Genomic DNA, 15,236 nt, shown 5'->3' with positions numbered 1-15,236 from the left:
CATCCAACTAAAACAGCGTGACAGCCAAAATGTTTTGGAACAACCAGACCACATTTTCTATTATAATAAAGATGTCGAGAAGCCGAATCAGATCTGATAAAAAAAGCAGAGAAGATAAATTCGGGATAAAAATAAAATAAGATCAAACATGATCTACTAAAATAGGATAGGCAAACCCAAATATCTAAAACAGCCGAACAGCATTTTATGTAAAATAAACTACTCCGATTCACTAATAAAACAGACTAAGCACTGAAGATGTCGAGAAGCCGAATCGGGTCTGATAGAACAAAACAGAGAATATAATCAAATCAAAAAAGACCTGAAACTACTAAAATAGATAGGATAGGTAATCTAAAATATCTGAAACGGCCGAGCTGCATTTTATGTAATATAAAACAGACTAAGCATTGAAGATGTCGAGAAGCCGAATGAAGTCTGATAAAAAAAAGCAGAGAAAATAACTAGATCAAAAAGATCTGAAACCACCAAATAGCTAGGACAGGCAAACCAAAATATCTGAAATAACCGAGCCGCATTTTATGTAACAAAAACTAAACCAATTCACAAATAAAACAGACAAAGCACTGAAGATGACGAGAAGCGGAATCGCGTCACGATAGAACAAAACTGCGAGTGTAGGCGGACCAAAATGTTCGGAAACGACCGCACTGAAAAATGTTTTAAACAATTTTTAGATATTTTGTTGATTTCGCATAAAAATGCAAGATTTGTTCAACCGTTCTCTCTTTTTTTAATGAATGAAGACGAATTTTATTTTATAAATTTACACATTTTAACAAATCCGAATTGTACAACTTATGGGGCGCTCATCCTCGAAGATAAGAACATCCACCACCCCCGAGACACGACAGAAAGCTGGAATAAAATGCAATTTCTGTTGGAATGATACGTCAAAAACATTATTAAAAAGCGTGCTGTGCTGAGAAACGATATACAGGCAGTGTGGGCCGCCTTTTTGTTAAACATACTAAGCAATCTCCCAAGAAGATGGGAATACTATTACACGACACACGCAACCCTGGCAAGTCACAATTCAGGTCTGTGGTTGAGGGACGACACAAGGGATCAAATAAAGCAAAGGAAACAAGTTTTATTTGGAATTTTAGCATTCGATTCTACCTCACTTATAGCAGTGGTATTTTCATAATTATGATATCAAATTTCAATCGGAACACAGATAATCTCATCTTACAACTTTGTTTCAAAGATCGAATCGAGCAACTTGATAGAACTTTATCTTTAATAGCCATAAAAATAAAATTTTGCCGACAAAAACTTTAATTGTGCGATTTTTGTAGTGACTTTTAGAATTTTTTGTTCAAGCATGAGCCTGATGGGTTTGACGAAACAGCGACGATAAACGTATCACGATCATCCGAATCGACCAAATTATAAGCCTAGATAAAAATACCTATCCTCATTATTTAGCCGAAGGGAATTGAAATTTCTAATGAAAAGAGAGATTTATATGGAAAATTTTATAAGTTTTATGAAAGAAAAATAGGACATTTAAATATCACAGTTTCAATTAAATTGTCTAATTTCGGTTGTACCTTGGGCGTTTCGTCGACATTTCGCCATTTTCACAAGTTTCTGCCGGCGCCTCACCCAGCTTATAACCCCGATAACCCCGCCTACCGATTGTTCCAACGAAGCTTCAATTTATTTTATAAAACTATCCACAAGACGAAATCTGGCGTTTTGGATTTTGTTTGACTTTTTGATGCTTTTAGTTGTGCAATAGTATCGGAGTGTGTACATTTTCGGGAACGATCACTCTTCCCACGTCTCCACGTTTTCCCTATCGTAAAATCACGCAACACGAGACTTACGAAATATAGACGGAAAGCATAAATAAAATAAATCTAAGCAAAAAAAATCTTACCATTGCTTATTTGTAGGACAATAAAATCATAATTAAACAGGGTTTAATCAAACTAAAATAATTATGATATACTTAATTAAAAAGGAATACGGAGTTTTTATAACACTTAGACATCACAAATAAAAAACGATCAACATGTATTTTGAATGTAGTATGTATTTTTAAATTTATTTTCTCTTATAATTATTGATAAATTTATTCTTCTTCTCATGAATTTTATATGTGACCGTGTTTATATAAATTATTTTCGAATTTAATATTCTTTGTCTCGGGACTTAGAGGGAATTGAAAGCATGGCCCAAGATTTGATCGGGCGTGTAAATTAAGAATTAGCAAATACATTCTGAAATATCTATTGTTACCGTAACAAATTGTTTTTCGGAATAAAATCCCAATTTTTATAACAAAAGTAAACTAATATAAAAAGGAAATTTGGTGCATTTGAACGGATTGAGCACGGCGACCTGACCACCCTGTATATTTAGCACTGACTGCTCCATATTTGTTCGCATGTTTTTTTTTCCAAAATTTTGGTATTGCAAGTTTAAACTTGCCTGTCTGTTTAAAAGAAATTCATTGGAAGATTTCGTTCGGTTTAGATGGGAGTATATATGAAAACGTGACTAAATTCGATGTTTTATCTGTTTGGGTTTTGGTGTCACCTTGCGCACATGCCTAACGAAAAGCCGAAACTCTTCCGTGAAAACAAAACAGGGAGGTATTGCAGACCAAAATGACCTGACGCGACCGAGCTACAGCACTCGCAGACCTCAAGAAGCAAATCCCAAAAACATATCGCAATGAATCACCTGCTTCTTTGATTACACAACAGTTAATAATAAACAAAGAAGAAACAGTCGCAAAAGACCAAATTATCAGCCGCCCAAGAAGCCCCGATAAAAGCTCCCATCTTCTGTTTCCCTACTGAAACCATATCGGAGAAAATTATCGCCAGTAAGCGTAATAGGAGGCAATGCACAGAATTATAAGTTAAACGCATCATGATAATTATTTTCGTTTTCGAAAAGTCGAAATGTGTAAGACGTGGTTTTGATTGTCCAAAGTTTGCCGTCCATGCGGACGTTACTCCAGATGTGGTTTTGAGATGTGGCTTCGTTATGACAGAACTCTACCGCATCACTTCTTTCCCAGAGAAAAAAAATGTAACAAAATTATTTCTTTTTGTTTAAAGGATTGGATGAAAATTTTTCTCTTTCCCAATGGTGTTGGTTGAATCCAAATTTTCATTTATGTTTCAATCAAACGAATGTTTATATGGAAATCGTGAGATGCTGTCTGGTGTGACGTAGGTTTCGGAAAAACATTTTCTTTATCGTACCAACGTTTCGATCTTTATTGAGATCATCTTCAGGGCCTGGGATTTATAAACATTGTTTAAATTTTACAAATACATGTAGGATGTAGAAAAAAAAAGAAGTTAAACAATGCTAGAATATTTTAGATTTAGAAAAAGAAAGATCATTTTTCTTTCTACATCCTACATGTATTTGTAAAATTTAAACAATGTTTATAAATCCCAGGCCCTGAAGATGATCTCAATACATATCGAAACGTTGGGACGATAAAGAAAATGTTTTTCCAAAACCTACTTCACACCAGACAGCATCTCACGATCTCTAAACAACCATTGGCTAACGGTCACTAAACAACACACATTTCAAACGAATTTATTTGATGAATTAAAGACCCTTAAACTGATAAATTACAAATTTGACTTAAATTTGTTGAACAGACCACTAAAAACTGGTCTGATCATGCATATGCGTGATTATCGTCCCTAGGGCAATAAATTCAATAAACACTTTTCCTCCAATTCAGACAAGATCAATATACTCATATTTATTTATTTATTTAAAATTCATTATTAATTGAACTCCTATTAGCTATTTATTGACCAAAAAATCAATGTTGGAACTGATCAATATCGATAAGCTTTCTTAACAGTAGCAATTCCAGATCAAAAATACTATCCGTGAACGAAAAACAAAATGTTCCAGACGAAGCTGCTTTCAAAACAAACAGCGAGGAGAAGCGGGTCGTAAAATTTTAACAGATTTCCTAAATGGTCATAGCCATCTAACATAGTAGACCTTTTCTTCTCCTCATTTCAACTTTTTTACTGGAAAAAAGTCACTAATCTCACGCTCTATCATAAAATTCAATGGCTTTAAAAATTAATATCATACAAATTCATAAATTTTCAAAGGGTTGGTTATAGTCGGGTAGTATTAGGAATAGTTAGGAATAGGGTTAGGTAAATGTTTCATTCATCACGATTCTTTAAAGTTAAAACATTAGAAATTGTAAAACAATAGCAAAATAATCCTTATTATTTTAAAATTTATTTGCAAATTAACTTGCAATCCTAGTGTCAAAGATAAAGAGAACGTTTTCCTTAAAATCCTTCCGTACGTAGGTATGTACCTAGTATGTATGCCGTTTGTATATTGAAACGAACGAGCCCATTCATTTTCTCGTTGCGGCATTGTTAAAAAGTCTAAAAGTGCTAAAGAATGGAAAAGAATCGAAGAGAGAACGAACTAGGAAATAGAGTGCGATAGGAGGTGGGAAGGGGCCGGTTCAACGGCCGACCTTACGACGTCATGCGATACAGCTGATCACTCACTTACGAACAGCCGCTGCAGGGTGGGAGCGCGGTGTGGCGACGGGGGTGGTTCGCCCCTTGACCGTACCGCGGGATGCAGACCACTGGGAATTCGGAAACGCGTATTCGAGCAGACTCGGGTCGCACCCTGGGCATTCCAGAGGAGTCGAGTCATTTCGCCTATTATACGTTCCAGACGGGTGTTTAACCATTCTGCAGTATTCCACTAGAGGCGAAACACCTCGAGTTTTCGATTAAATAATGAGTTTTAAGATTGTACGAGTAAAATTAAACAAAGACCTAGAGAAAAATTGCCTTGGTAACTAATTTTGAAGTGGAGGTTATTGGCACTGCTGAACATATCATTAAAAGTAGTGAGTGGCTAACAAATACTTAACATCACGACCATTTCAATCCCTTAGTAATATTTAAAAAAAAATAAATAGTGAGTTTTTACTTAAAGGTCTGCAGGTTGATAAACCTGTAGTATGGTCATTTCTAACCATTTTGGACCGTCAGACGCTGTTGAACACGGATAATGATACGAAACTAAGTACGACACTGTTCAACTTTTTGTTGGCGGGATTTGCTGGCTTGCTTCACCCCGCTTAGATCCCTGACGGACCGTTGGAGATGGCTAATATCCAGAACGCGTCCGAGAGGATAAAGCTAAGAGGTCAAGAAGAAATCTCGAACGACCGATCGAACCTCGACCAAAATACAATTGAGATTATTACTAGCAAAATCAGAAAAAATAATTAAAGAGAAAATTCACAAAATTGTACAAAAAATCGTCCTTAATTTTTCCGAGTCGTACAAACAGTTTTGTGAAATATACTTTCGACGGAAACTCCTTCAAAAATTAAAATCCTCGATTCAGTTAATTCTTTTTGGACCTCGCCATTCAAATTTCCCCTCCGAATCATTTTTGAAGTATCCGATCTGCATAATTGCCCGGTGGAAAACAGGGATGGCGGGGTCGCTCAAGTTTGTTGAACTCTGGTAGCCTTAGAAGACCACGCCGATTGGGAAGGCCTTCCAAAACTCTACTATAATTATAAATTGCCACATATGGTCAAGAACGAGTTTAACGACCTTGCCGGCCCTAACGTAATCAATCGTTACGTTTTATGTCTGGCGAAAAGTAGAAAAAGTCCTTCATAAATTACTTCACGATCTGAACTCCCCTCAGGGTTGGTCAGACTTTCCACGCCGAGTATTTAGTCTTAATACAATATGTTAATACATTGCAAAATACAAAGACGTGCCGGATGAAAATATTTTAGGTAGGATCAAATAGGATAAGAAGTAAAAGATAATTTACTTTAAATAGGTGTTATTTATGATCAGAACTCATCAAACTGATGATATTGATATGATAAAATATTACATTTCTCACTAGCGACTTAGCAAAATTTCATATTTTTTCGTACAGTACAATAAGTACTTGGGAAATATGTTTTGACATGTGATTTTGGAAATTTCAAAAAATTTATATACGGAGGTTTTAATATACAGTAGGAGTAATAAATGTAAAAGAGAGGCTTAAAAAGTTTAGGGTTTGAATTGCTAATGTGTCCCAAAAAAACTGCCAATCGCCACTTTGCTCACTTTAACCAGTCATAGCAAACCAAACACAAAATTAAAACCAAATATCGATTTTTAATTATTAGGATGATAGCCAGTTTAATAAATGATGTAATTCAGTATTTATTTTTATTATCATTGATCCAGGAATAGCCCGACGAATTATCATTGGTCAATACGCGATCGTTCTCTCTCATCAGAACGACTGGTTAAAAAAACTTTACTGTTACGGTTTTGTTTCGGTATTGGTATGTTAATAATAAAGTAGAAAGTTATACTTCCGATCAGTGAAGTATTAAAGAAAGTTCGAAAACATTGAAAGTTGAACAACTTTGAAACGGCTGTTACATAATTGTTGGATCTCATTACGTGGTCATTTTGGCCTATCTCCCAGGTCATTTTCCAATTAACAGAAAAGCTTGACGCGAGGGGCGTAATGTCAAATTTCAGCTGTCGGGGAGATGAGTCGACCGGCTGAAAATCCAACTTCCTGAACATGTTAGATTTGCCGTTGAGATATATCTGCCGTCGAGATACGTGTTATCTGGAGGAAGCCTCAACAACTCTTATCTGACGTAAACAAGGTTCCATTGAACTGGAACTTGAATAAAGAGGCCGACGAGAGTCTGAACCTCTTTCTTCCCCTCCGGATTAATTGAATAAGTAATCGCAGGAGTGAACTAAAGGACGAACTACGGACCATGGACGCTGGTTATGTCTAAGAAGAATAAGAAGTATATAATAATAATAATCTAAGCAGATTCCCTGACAAATTCAGCCTTACAAACATAGAATTGACTTCCAGTGGTCTACGGGGTGATAAACCTGTAATTTGACCCTTTCCGATCATCTTGGTCTGCCTATCCTCCCCTGGTACATCTGTCAGACGCTATATTTCTGCCATCTTCAGTGAGATACAAACACTTCAGTAAAAATGCTGAAACGAGTCTGGCATACCAACCCAGCGAGGATAGGTAACCAAGATGATTCGATATGGACAAAAACACAAATCAACACATTATCAATAACATAAACCCAGTATTGAAGATGTGCGAAATGTCATAAAGCTTTTCACTCCAAAGCAGTCTTTGATCCGTTCTGAATTTATCCTAGAAGTCTTTAGCGCTCACCCTGCTTATATCCTTGACTGACCATTAAAAGAGCAGAAGGGTTGGAAGCCCCGTCGATAACCCCTTTTTCAAAACATATTTTAATTAATAATTACTTTAAAATGGAGTTTTAACACAGAAAACCATGAACTGCCACAAATTCAAAGTCAAAAGACAAAAATTTTAACTTTGACGTTTAGAAGAAAAATCGTATATTGAAGAAGGTTTGCGATATCAATGTTATGAAAATTATTTTTAAAATATAACACTTTATTGATCTCAATCAGGTACTTTGGTACTAAATAAAAAGGGACCTACGTGGATTTTCATGATTAACTCTTTTTTCTGAATTTCCCCTTGGAATGGTTTAAAGGGACGTTAAGAAATAAACACCTATGCAGTAATTTGGCTAATTGTGTAATAATAATTTGGTTTTGAGGATGGCATCATCACATGAAACTGCGAATGATAAGCGAAACATCAGGACTTTAAAGCAACGCAAAATATTCACTCTTTTCCAATTCATACGTTAACCGATGTAATCCCATCTTCCAGAAACGTGCCTCGACTATTAAAGGTCCTGGAGAGAGTCCAAACCGACCCGACGTCTGATCAATGGGTTTTTGCCAAATGGTAAAAGTGAAAATGGTAGAGAGAGATATACGCCGAGGTTGGGCCACAGGTTGGACGTAAAAAGGGTACAAGAGAACCCGACCTGTTTATCAATATTTAACAATGATAGGAATTTGTAAAATTGCAATCAAAACCAATTTTACAGTGTTGTTGCAAAAAAGCCAATCAATTTGGCGACTTCTTTGCCGAGCACAAGCGTTCATAAGTGTGTTTATCAACGTTTCTAAGGGAATGACCTCTTTATCTTAATCGAGATTGACAAGTTTACTGTGGGAGATAATAAGCTCGGAAAACTTGCCGGTGATTAGTCTTTGCTTTTAGAAGTTCGTTTGCTCGTTTGTTTGCCATTTGTCTATTATTTGCACCTAGGTTCGATCATTTGCAACAAAATCACAAATTTCTATCGGCCCGATTGTCATTTAACAGTCAAAACACTATATATTGGAAGGTGGTTTAATAAATTCGCCTGATTCGTCAGATGAGTTTAACCATTTCGACTTCTTTAGTGGACAGTCAGGAGTATAAGCAGGGTGGAGATGGCGAAAAGCCGGGACGCATCTGATGGATCATGCCTGCAGGCCAAACAAAATATTCGGGAGCTGCAGGCTTTGAATTGGTCGTTTTCAATTATTTCCGGTTTATCAGACGCGCTTCAGCACTTGGCCATCATAAGTGCTGTCAGGGATATAACAGAGTGGAACACCGACACAAACCACTAACATATAGCGAGGATAGGCGGACCAGAAACAATCAAATTCGGATTTGTTGAATAATAAAATGGAGGAAGTGAAAGCTAGCACTATAAAACTTGGCCATCACATTTTCCCCATTAGATTTGTCATAAAAATATCTGAACTGCTTTCTACACACGCTTTTATCGTAATCTTCAAGTCTTAATTTAAAATCTTTAAAAATCAGGACTTAATTAGATGCAATATTTTTCGAAATAAGAGGTTTCGGGCTTACTAAGTACAACTTAGCTTTCCTTTGCTTTAACTTTTTTTTTTGTGGCATTTTATGATTTGAAAAAACGACGTAAATCTTATGAAGCGATTAGAACGTAAAATGTCATAAAAATGTATTAGAGAATTTTGGCATGGTGACAGAATCATTAAAAAGATAGTAACATAAATATGTAAGCTGAAGTTTATTTCGAAGAAAACTGTATAAACATTTGAAAAATAATCAATAATTGTTAACTATATTTACTGTCGTCTCAGGGCAGAGAATAAGAAAATTCAAATTCACAAAATAAAACATGAACTATAAAAACGATACGTTGATGATGCCATACCATAAGTATTTATGCGAGCCATATGGGGAAAAAACTATTGTTCTTTGAAATTTTACATTATAACTGGTTTAAAATTTCACAGTTTATTATGTTGAAAGATAATTAAACAAAATATCGTCAAATAGAGTAAACTAATTTCAATGATCCATGAGAAACGGAATCTGGTAATATCTAAGAATATGTTTTTGTGTAACTAATGATCAATATTAATGACAGTATTTCAACAAGACAAGATATAGTTAAACAAGGAAAATCATTGTTTCATTCAGGCCTTCGCATACAATTAAAATTAATAGAAATAGAAATTAAGAGAATGGTGGCAAATGCAATGCCATGAAACTGAATAATCTGGACAAAAACTGCCTATTAATTTACTACCATTGATGCGTGTATGTTAATTATTAATTTCTGTGGTTATATTGAACAGAAAAACAACCTGTTTTACTTGTTGTTACAATTTACAACGTGAATGTTCTTAACAGAACAAAATTTAGACTTTTAATACTGTTTTTGTCATATAGGAGAGCGATGGATGTAAAATAGTCTTTAAACACTAAAAAGTGTTTAAGCAGAGAATAAAAATAAAGAATTTCGTCAGGCCTAGTAAAAATAAAAACGACGTTTTGGTGAAATAGATGGGATCTTCTCGATTCTTCTCTTTTTCTGTAATAACAGTTTCTTATGATGATATTCCAAGGAATTGAGGAACTTTTGCAATATAGTTATCAAATATCGTAGTTTTAATTGTTCAATAATATCACAAAATAATAGGTTGGAAAGACATCAATGTGAGGAAAGTCGTCCCCTTTTCAATGGAAAAAATATTTTTATGCACGGACACGATCTCGCGTGATTATTATTTGTTCGTTATGAAGATCGACTTCTGAATTTAAACTTTACAATGATATTAAATTCAATCGTTGAGAAATGTTTTAACGGGGGCTTTGTTGCCAAGCAAACGTTGACCCGTATTTTTGGTGGGGAAATCGGAAGAGGGCATCGCCCGGGAGCCGTCGGTCGGCGAGCAATGGCATGATGATGACTGGTGGATGCAGAGTATGATGGAAGCGTTTCTATGAATGATGAAATGATATTGTTTTTTGTTTGTTATTGTTGCGGGTCTGTCGCGTACCTCGGATAGAATTGGTGGTGTGCGGGTGGGTTCTCTCCTGATCGGCGGGCGACCCGGGGGGAGGCGTCGTGCTGGACACGTCCTCGGCCCTCGGCGGCCAAGTTCTGCTGCTCCGCCCTCCCTCCCGGCCGCCTCCGCCCTCTCCAAAGAGTTCTTCAAGAGCCGCCGACGCAGCGTCCATTATTCCAAATCATAACTCATGACACCCGCGCACAAAAATCTACACTTCCGGGCACTCTGCGCACTCTTCCTCTTTTCGGGGGTTGGGCAACGCGTTTTTCCTTTTATCGGGTTTGGTCGTTATGTGAATGAATTAACTAGAAAAAATTAATGCATTAGACAGGTCGAAATGTGGGAAAATCGTGAAGGAGCGACACTTACACATCGAGTCAAGTAGGCAAGAGGAAAGAGAGGAAAGTCTCGGCCAACATGATTCTCACGGGGCACTGGTCCGGCGATTCCTGATGAAACTCGTCATAACAACCCTCGTGATACACGTACTTAAAAAAAATATTTCGGGTCGAAGGCGTGGGTGTGTATCGGGGAGGGGGTACGAATTGGCAACGCCGCTGCGAGTTTAACGACCTCGGCACGTCGCGAGCGACCTCGCCAAATCTAGCCGAAACCGACTGCGATTCGGTCGATGGGACGCAAAATTTTGACAAAAGGGTAAAACCGGCCGTTCGTCGCCTTGGTCATCCGGGACGGCGGACAGCGGATTTCGGGACCGTCCGGACGGAACACACTCGCACGACACGCGGCCTGCGGCTGTCGGAAACGGAAGGGGAAACGAAAAAACGAAAATAAAATGGGACTGATACGAAAACCCGAGTACGTTCGAGTCGGTGGAGTTGGCCGGGAAAGGGAGCGCACAAGACTGAGCTCCTTCCCAGTTCAACGACCGAGTTAGCCTAGTGACGAAACATAACGGAGCCGGGCGACGGCACCCGAACACCCACGATTCCAGTTATGCAACGAACGGAGAGACGGGCGCACTCGCACTCCTACAGCACCCCCGCGATGCGACCATACGATACGCGATCGCAGCCTGCGTTTTTACTTCCTCGTACGATTTGGCAACGAAAATCCTTCTATACGCCGCAAACCTCCCTAAAACACTCCTCATCACCAAAAAGATACGATTCTTGGGGTGAACAACCTTCACTTTCCTCAATTTTGCCTTTTCATCCAATCTATATAGAAGATTTGCCCAAGTAGTAAAACAGATTATGTTGCCGCAATAAAACACAAAGACGTATCTACAATTTCAATCGATTTTAAAATATCGCTTCATCAAAATCGCACAAGTTACACCGTGAAGTCAGAGCCCTTTGCTCAACCACTCAGACCTTTAAATAAAAAAGTAAATTCAATAGAAACCATGTTTACATCATTAAAAGATGGGAAACGCGTCTCTCGAATCAAAGCAGAGAGGACAAACTGGGATGATTAAAGTTCGTGTTATTCACTCTGTGAACCTCAAGACAAAATCACTATAGACATGCTCATAAGTGCAAATTTCACATTGTAAATACTGTAAACTGCTGTTCATGATGATTCACTATCTTGGAAGAAGTCGAAATGCCAAAACGCGTCTGACAAAAAACCGAGGTGATCGTAAAGGGCCTGCCAGTTCCTCACCCTTCCGACTTCAATATAAAGCTGACGATAAAATTAAGTTATTTACTCCAAATTACTTCCAAACTGAAAGCAACATATTAAGATAGTTGAACACTTTTATGCAAATTATTAAACCTTATCAGTGACGTCGTGGTAGGTGATGTTGGGAAAAAGACTGTACACGCCAGGTGTTCGCGATACGATCTGTCTCAGAATCAGAAACACGATATTTTCAAAAAGAGCCAGTAAGCTCATAAAATATTATTTCTGTTGATTTGGTGTTTGGGAAGAATAACAAAAGTGCGGTGATGATATGGGATTTTAGTACATTCAATATTTTTAAAATACTATTAATAAAACTCTCCTAGCACGCACGATAGCATTTAATTTTCTTTTTGGTTTCCTTTCCCTTTTTCTTTCTTTGAGGAAGAGCACATCTTACTCCGCACTCTGTTAAACATGGATTACATACTATCAAGGATTTATTATTTTTATTGATTGTCATTAACATCAGCGGTATTACGTTTTAAAAGGTAATATTTTATTTGTTCTATTTAGTTTAAAGAACTGTACCCGCTGGTAAGTGCTCCTCACACAGCATAGATAGAAAAAAAGTCTTTCTACCTTATCGTTTTGCTCTGACAGACCCATTTTGGATTTTCACCACCGTCATTAGTCAGTTAATGCCGGTGCCTAACCGTGGTTATATCCCGACAATCTTAAAGCAGGGAAATTGCTAAAACGCAAGGAAAGTCAGACCGAAATGATCAGAAAAAGCAAATTAAAGATAGAAAAAAATGAATACAAACACATCTATGTGCGAAAAATTTAACTCAATAGGGTTTAGGCCACTGAATGTGTGATAACAAAAATGTGAGTTTTTAAAATTTATTTATTTATGTATGTCTTACGTAAGAAAATATATAATTTAAACAGAAATTCATCTACCTTCTATTTCAATTCATCGTTTTTGTTGCTGACACTGAAGTCTTTTAGATTTTTTAATCTTTCCTCATAGCTTCTTGTTTCGTTAAGATATTAGGATGCGCAGGCATAAAAGGGTTTAGAAATAAGGAAGTTATAGAAAAGGTAACATTTTTTGTTAATAAGGTGAGAATGAGTGAGATTTACATAAAAACGCACCCTTGACAACTGGGGAAGGGAACACGTTAAAAAGACCACTTTTGTCCATAAACGTGTTTTGAATGCAGCTGGTCAGGTTCTTTCACGCTATTATGAAACTTAACTAGCCTGTGTACTTCCTATTTGAACCCCTGGAAGAACAAGGGCCCTTTCAGCTTCTCCTTAAACAGAACCGTTCTTCCAGCTTCCCGAATTTCTTACGAACGTCCTAATGGGGAAATAAACTTTTCGTGTTGTTGTCCGGCGGTTATTTTCGGCCGGGTCTTGAATAAAGTGTACACAGACCCCGCTATCTTATTTGCAAATCCGCTATCGTGCGTTATCGGCCCAACGTCGATTATGATATTGGGACAATGCTTTCAATGAAGCTAAAGTAATGAGTACAACTATGCTGAACCTAGACTGTGCAATGTTTTACTTATGAAAACTAAGCACGAAAAGGGCCTTTTAGGTTTCATAAAGTTTCCTACGAAAAATAATTTAAATTGACAACATAGACCTCTCTTGTCACACAGTTTTTAAAGTATGGAACAGTGTGTAATCCGACTGTTTTTTTCATTCTTGGCTTATCTCTGCGAACCCTGTACTGGCAATTGGCCCCAACCTTGAATTCAATAAACGTGAGGCTTATTGCCTATTACTCGTCGGACGGCTGGACTGTACGTAAACAGCTATAATATTTAATCGTGCTATTTACGGAACAGTACGTCAGCCAAAACATAACAATGAGGTTTGTAGTTGAAAAAGAATGAAAAAGGAAACCACACTGAATTTTTGAAAGTTGTTGAGGAGAATATGTTAATGGATACATATGGCATCCACAGTTAAACTTTACGCCTGACGGTTCTGTGGAATGCGAAACCAAGATATCGACTTGGGCGAAAGACAATTCTACAATAAAAAACGGTTATTTCTGCCAAATTTTACTTTTATAAAACCGAAAAACTGATAAGGAACAGACTAGCTATATCAGGCTTTTTCATTTGTCGGTCAAGTCTCAGGTTTTTGGCCCATTCAATGATCGGCCAGGGAAATAAGCAGGTTAAGACGTCACTTCACAATCCCAATCTTTCCGAAATGTCGAAACAGGTCTGACAGACCAAACCGATGAGGACATACAGACCAGAAATGACTGCAGGTCCATAACACCCCAGAATAAAAAAGCAAATATGATCCGGTTTTATCTTGTGTTGCTTAAGCTATTTTGCAACCCTGATAAAGAACAAAACCATGGTTCACACGAAGTCAGAAAAGGAATAAATTTAAGCTTCTTTTTTTAAAAATCATTTCGGGTCAACTCTGCCATCACATCACTGACCAAGCCATCTAGAGAGAACCTTCTGATACGGGAAAATGAATAAAATCATTTCGGGTCAACTCTGCCATCACATCACTGACCAAGCCATCTAGAGAGAACCTTCTGATACGGGAAAATGAATAAAACTGTTGTACTTAAGTATTGACAAAGCCTGAAGAACATTTCATTTACACTAAAGGAATCACTGGAAGAACCGGGAACAGCTAAAAAGTGAAAGACTCTTGATCTAAAGATAAGATAACGTATCAGGACATAACCCCTCCAAATCAACAATGGACAGTACTCGACTACACATGAAAAATGCGGCCTTTTCGCTGATTTCTAAGGACTTATACATAAACGCTTATACAAGTCAAAGTTTGTACAATTCACTATTTTTCGTGGTCCGCTTGACCAATTAGTATCATTCAATTAATTAAGGTTTTTAATTGAGATAAAAAGTCAGTGTCACGAGCGGGATTCGAAACCACGACCTTTTGCTTGATACGCCGCTACTCTACCACTTTGTACAATATCTGATGCAGCAAGCTGGGCACTGTTACGAGTGTAGATTAAGATCCAGAGTGTAGATTAAGACCATTAAGATGGCATCCCAATAGTTCAAACGATAACTGAACGGTTAAATTTCACAAAGTAACATAAAAAAAGCTAATATTCTTGTCCAATATAGATAGATTATGTAGCCTGGCTGCTTTTTTAAAAGATATTTTTCAATTTTCAAATACCTCTCCGGTTGCAATGAAAAAAATGTAAAGGTATCTGTATTTTTACCATGAATAGTGTATTTCAATACTTTTGAGGTATCGGAGTAAACTGTTGCCAAATCAATGATCCGAGGTGAATAAAAGTTATAAGTTTTCTCTAA

The 15,236-nt window shown here is 37.2% G+C and overlaps 1 protein-coding gene and 1 long non-coding RNA gene across 12 annotated transcripts in view; one reads left to right on the top strand and one right to left on the bottom strand.

Moving 5' to 3' along the window:
• LOC106664475 overlaps positions 1–15,236 on the top strand; it is a 177,961-nt gene that overhangs the window by 49,830 nt on the left and 112,895 nt on the right. The window lies entirely within an intron of this gene.
• Positions 1–15,236, bottom strand: part of LOC106664467 (probable nuclear hormone receptor HR3) — a 132,464-nt gene that overhangs the window by 36,880 nt on the left and 80,348 nt on the right. For 2 of the 11 annotated variants that reach the window (XM_014390169.2, XM_014390171.2), the window contains exons 1-2: positions 10,672–11,178; positions 10,291–10,607 (exon numbers count right to left, since the gene is read on the bottom strand). The exons of 5 other annotated variants lie outside the window; for them this stretch is intronic. In XM_014390169.2, the coding sequence (XP_014245655.1) occupies positions 10,291–10,471 (181 nt within the window). In that variant the 5' untranslated portion in view covers positions 10,472–10,607; positions 10,672–11,178. 4 more of the 11 variants (XM_014390167.2, XM_014390178.2, XM_014390177.2 and 1 more) reach the window with 4 other exon arrangements.

This window comes from Cimex lectularius, unplaced genomic scaffold, assembly GCF_000648675.2.
Source record: "Cimex lectularius strain Harlan isolate CLEC.00 unplaced genomic scaffold, Clec_2.1 scaffold13, whole genome shotgun sequence".
In the NCBI taxonomy this organism is placed as follows: domain Eukaryota; kingdom Metazoa; phylum Arthropoda; class Insecta; order Hemiptera; family Cimicidae; genus Cimex; species Cimex lectularius.
The sequence above is the reverse complement of the archived record's forward strand: the minus strand, read 5'-3'. Positions and strand labels throughout refer to the sequence as shown.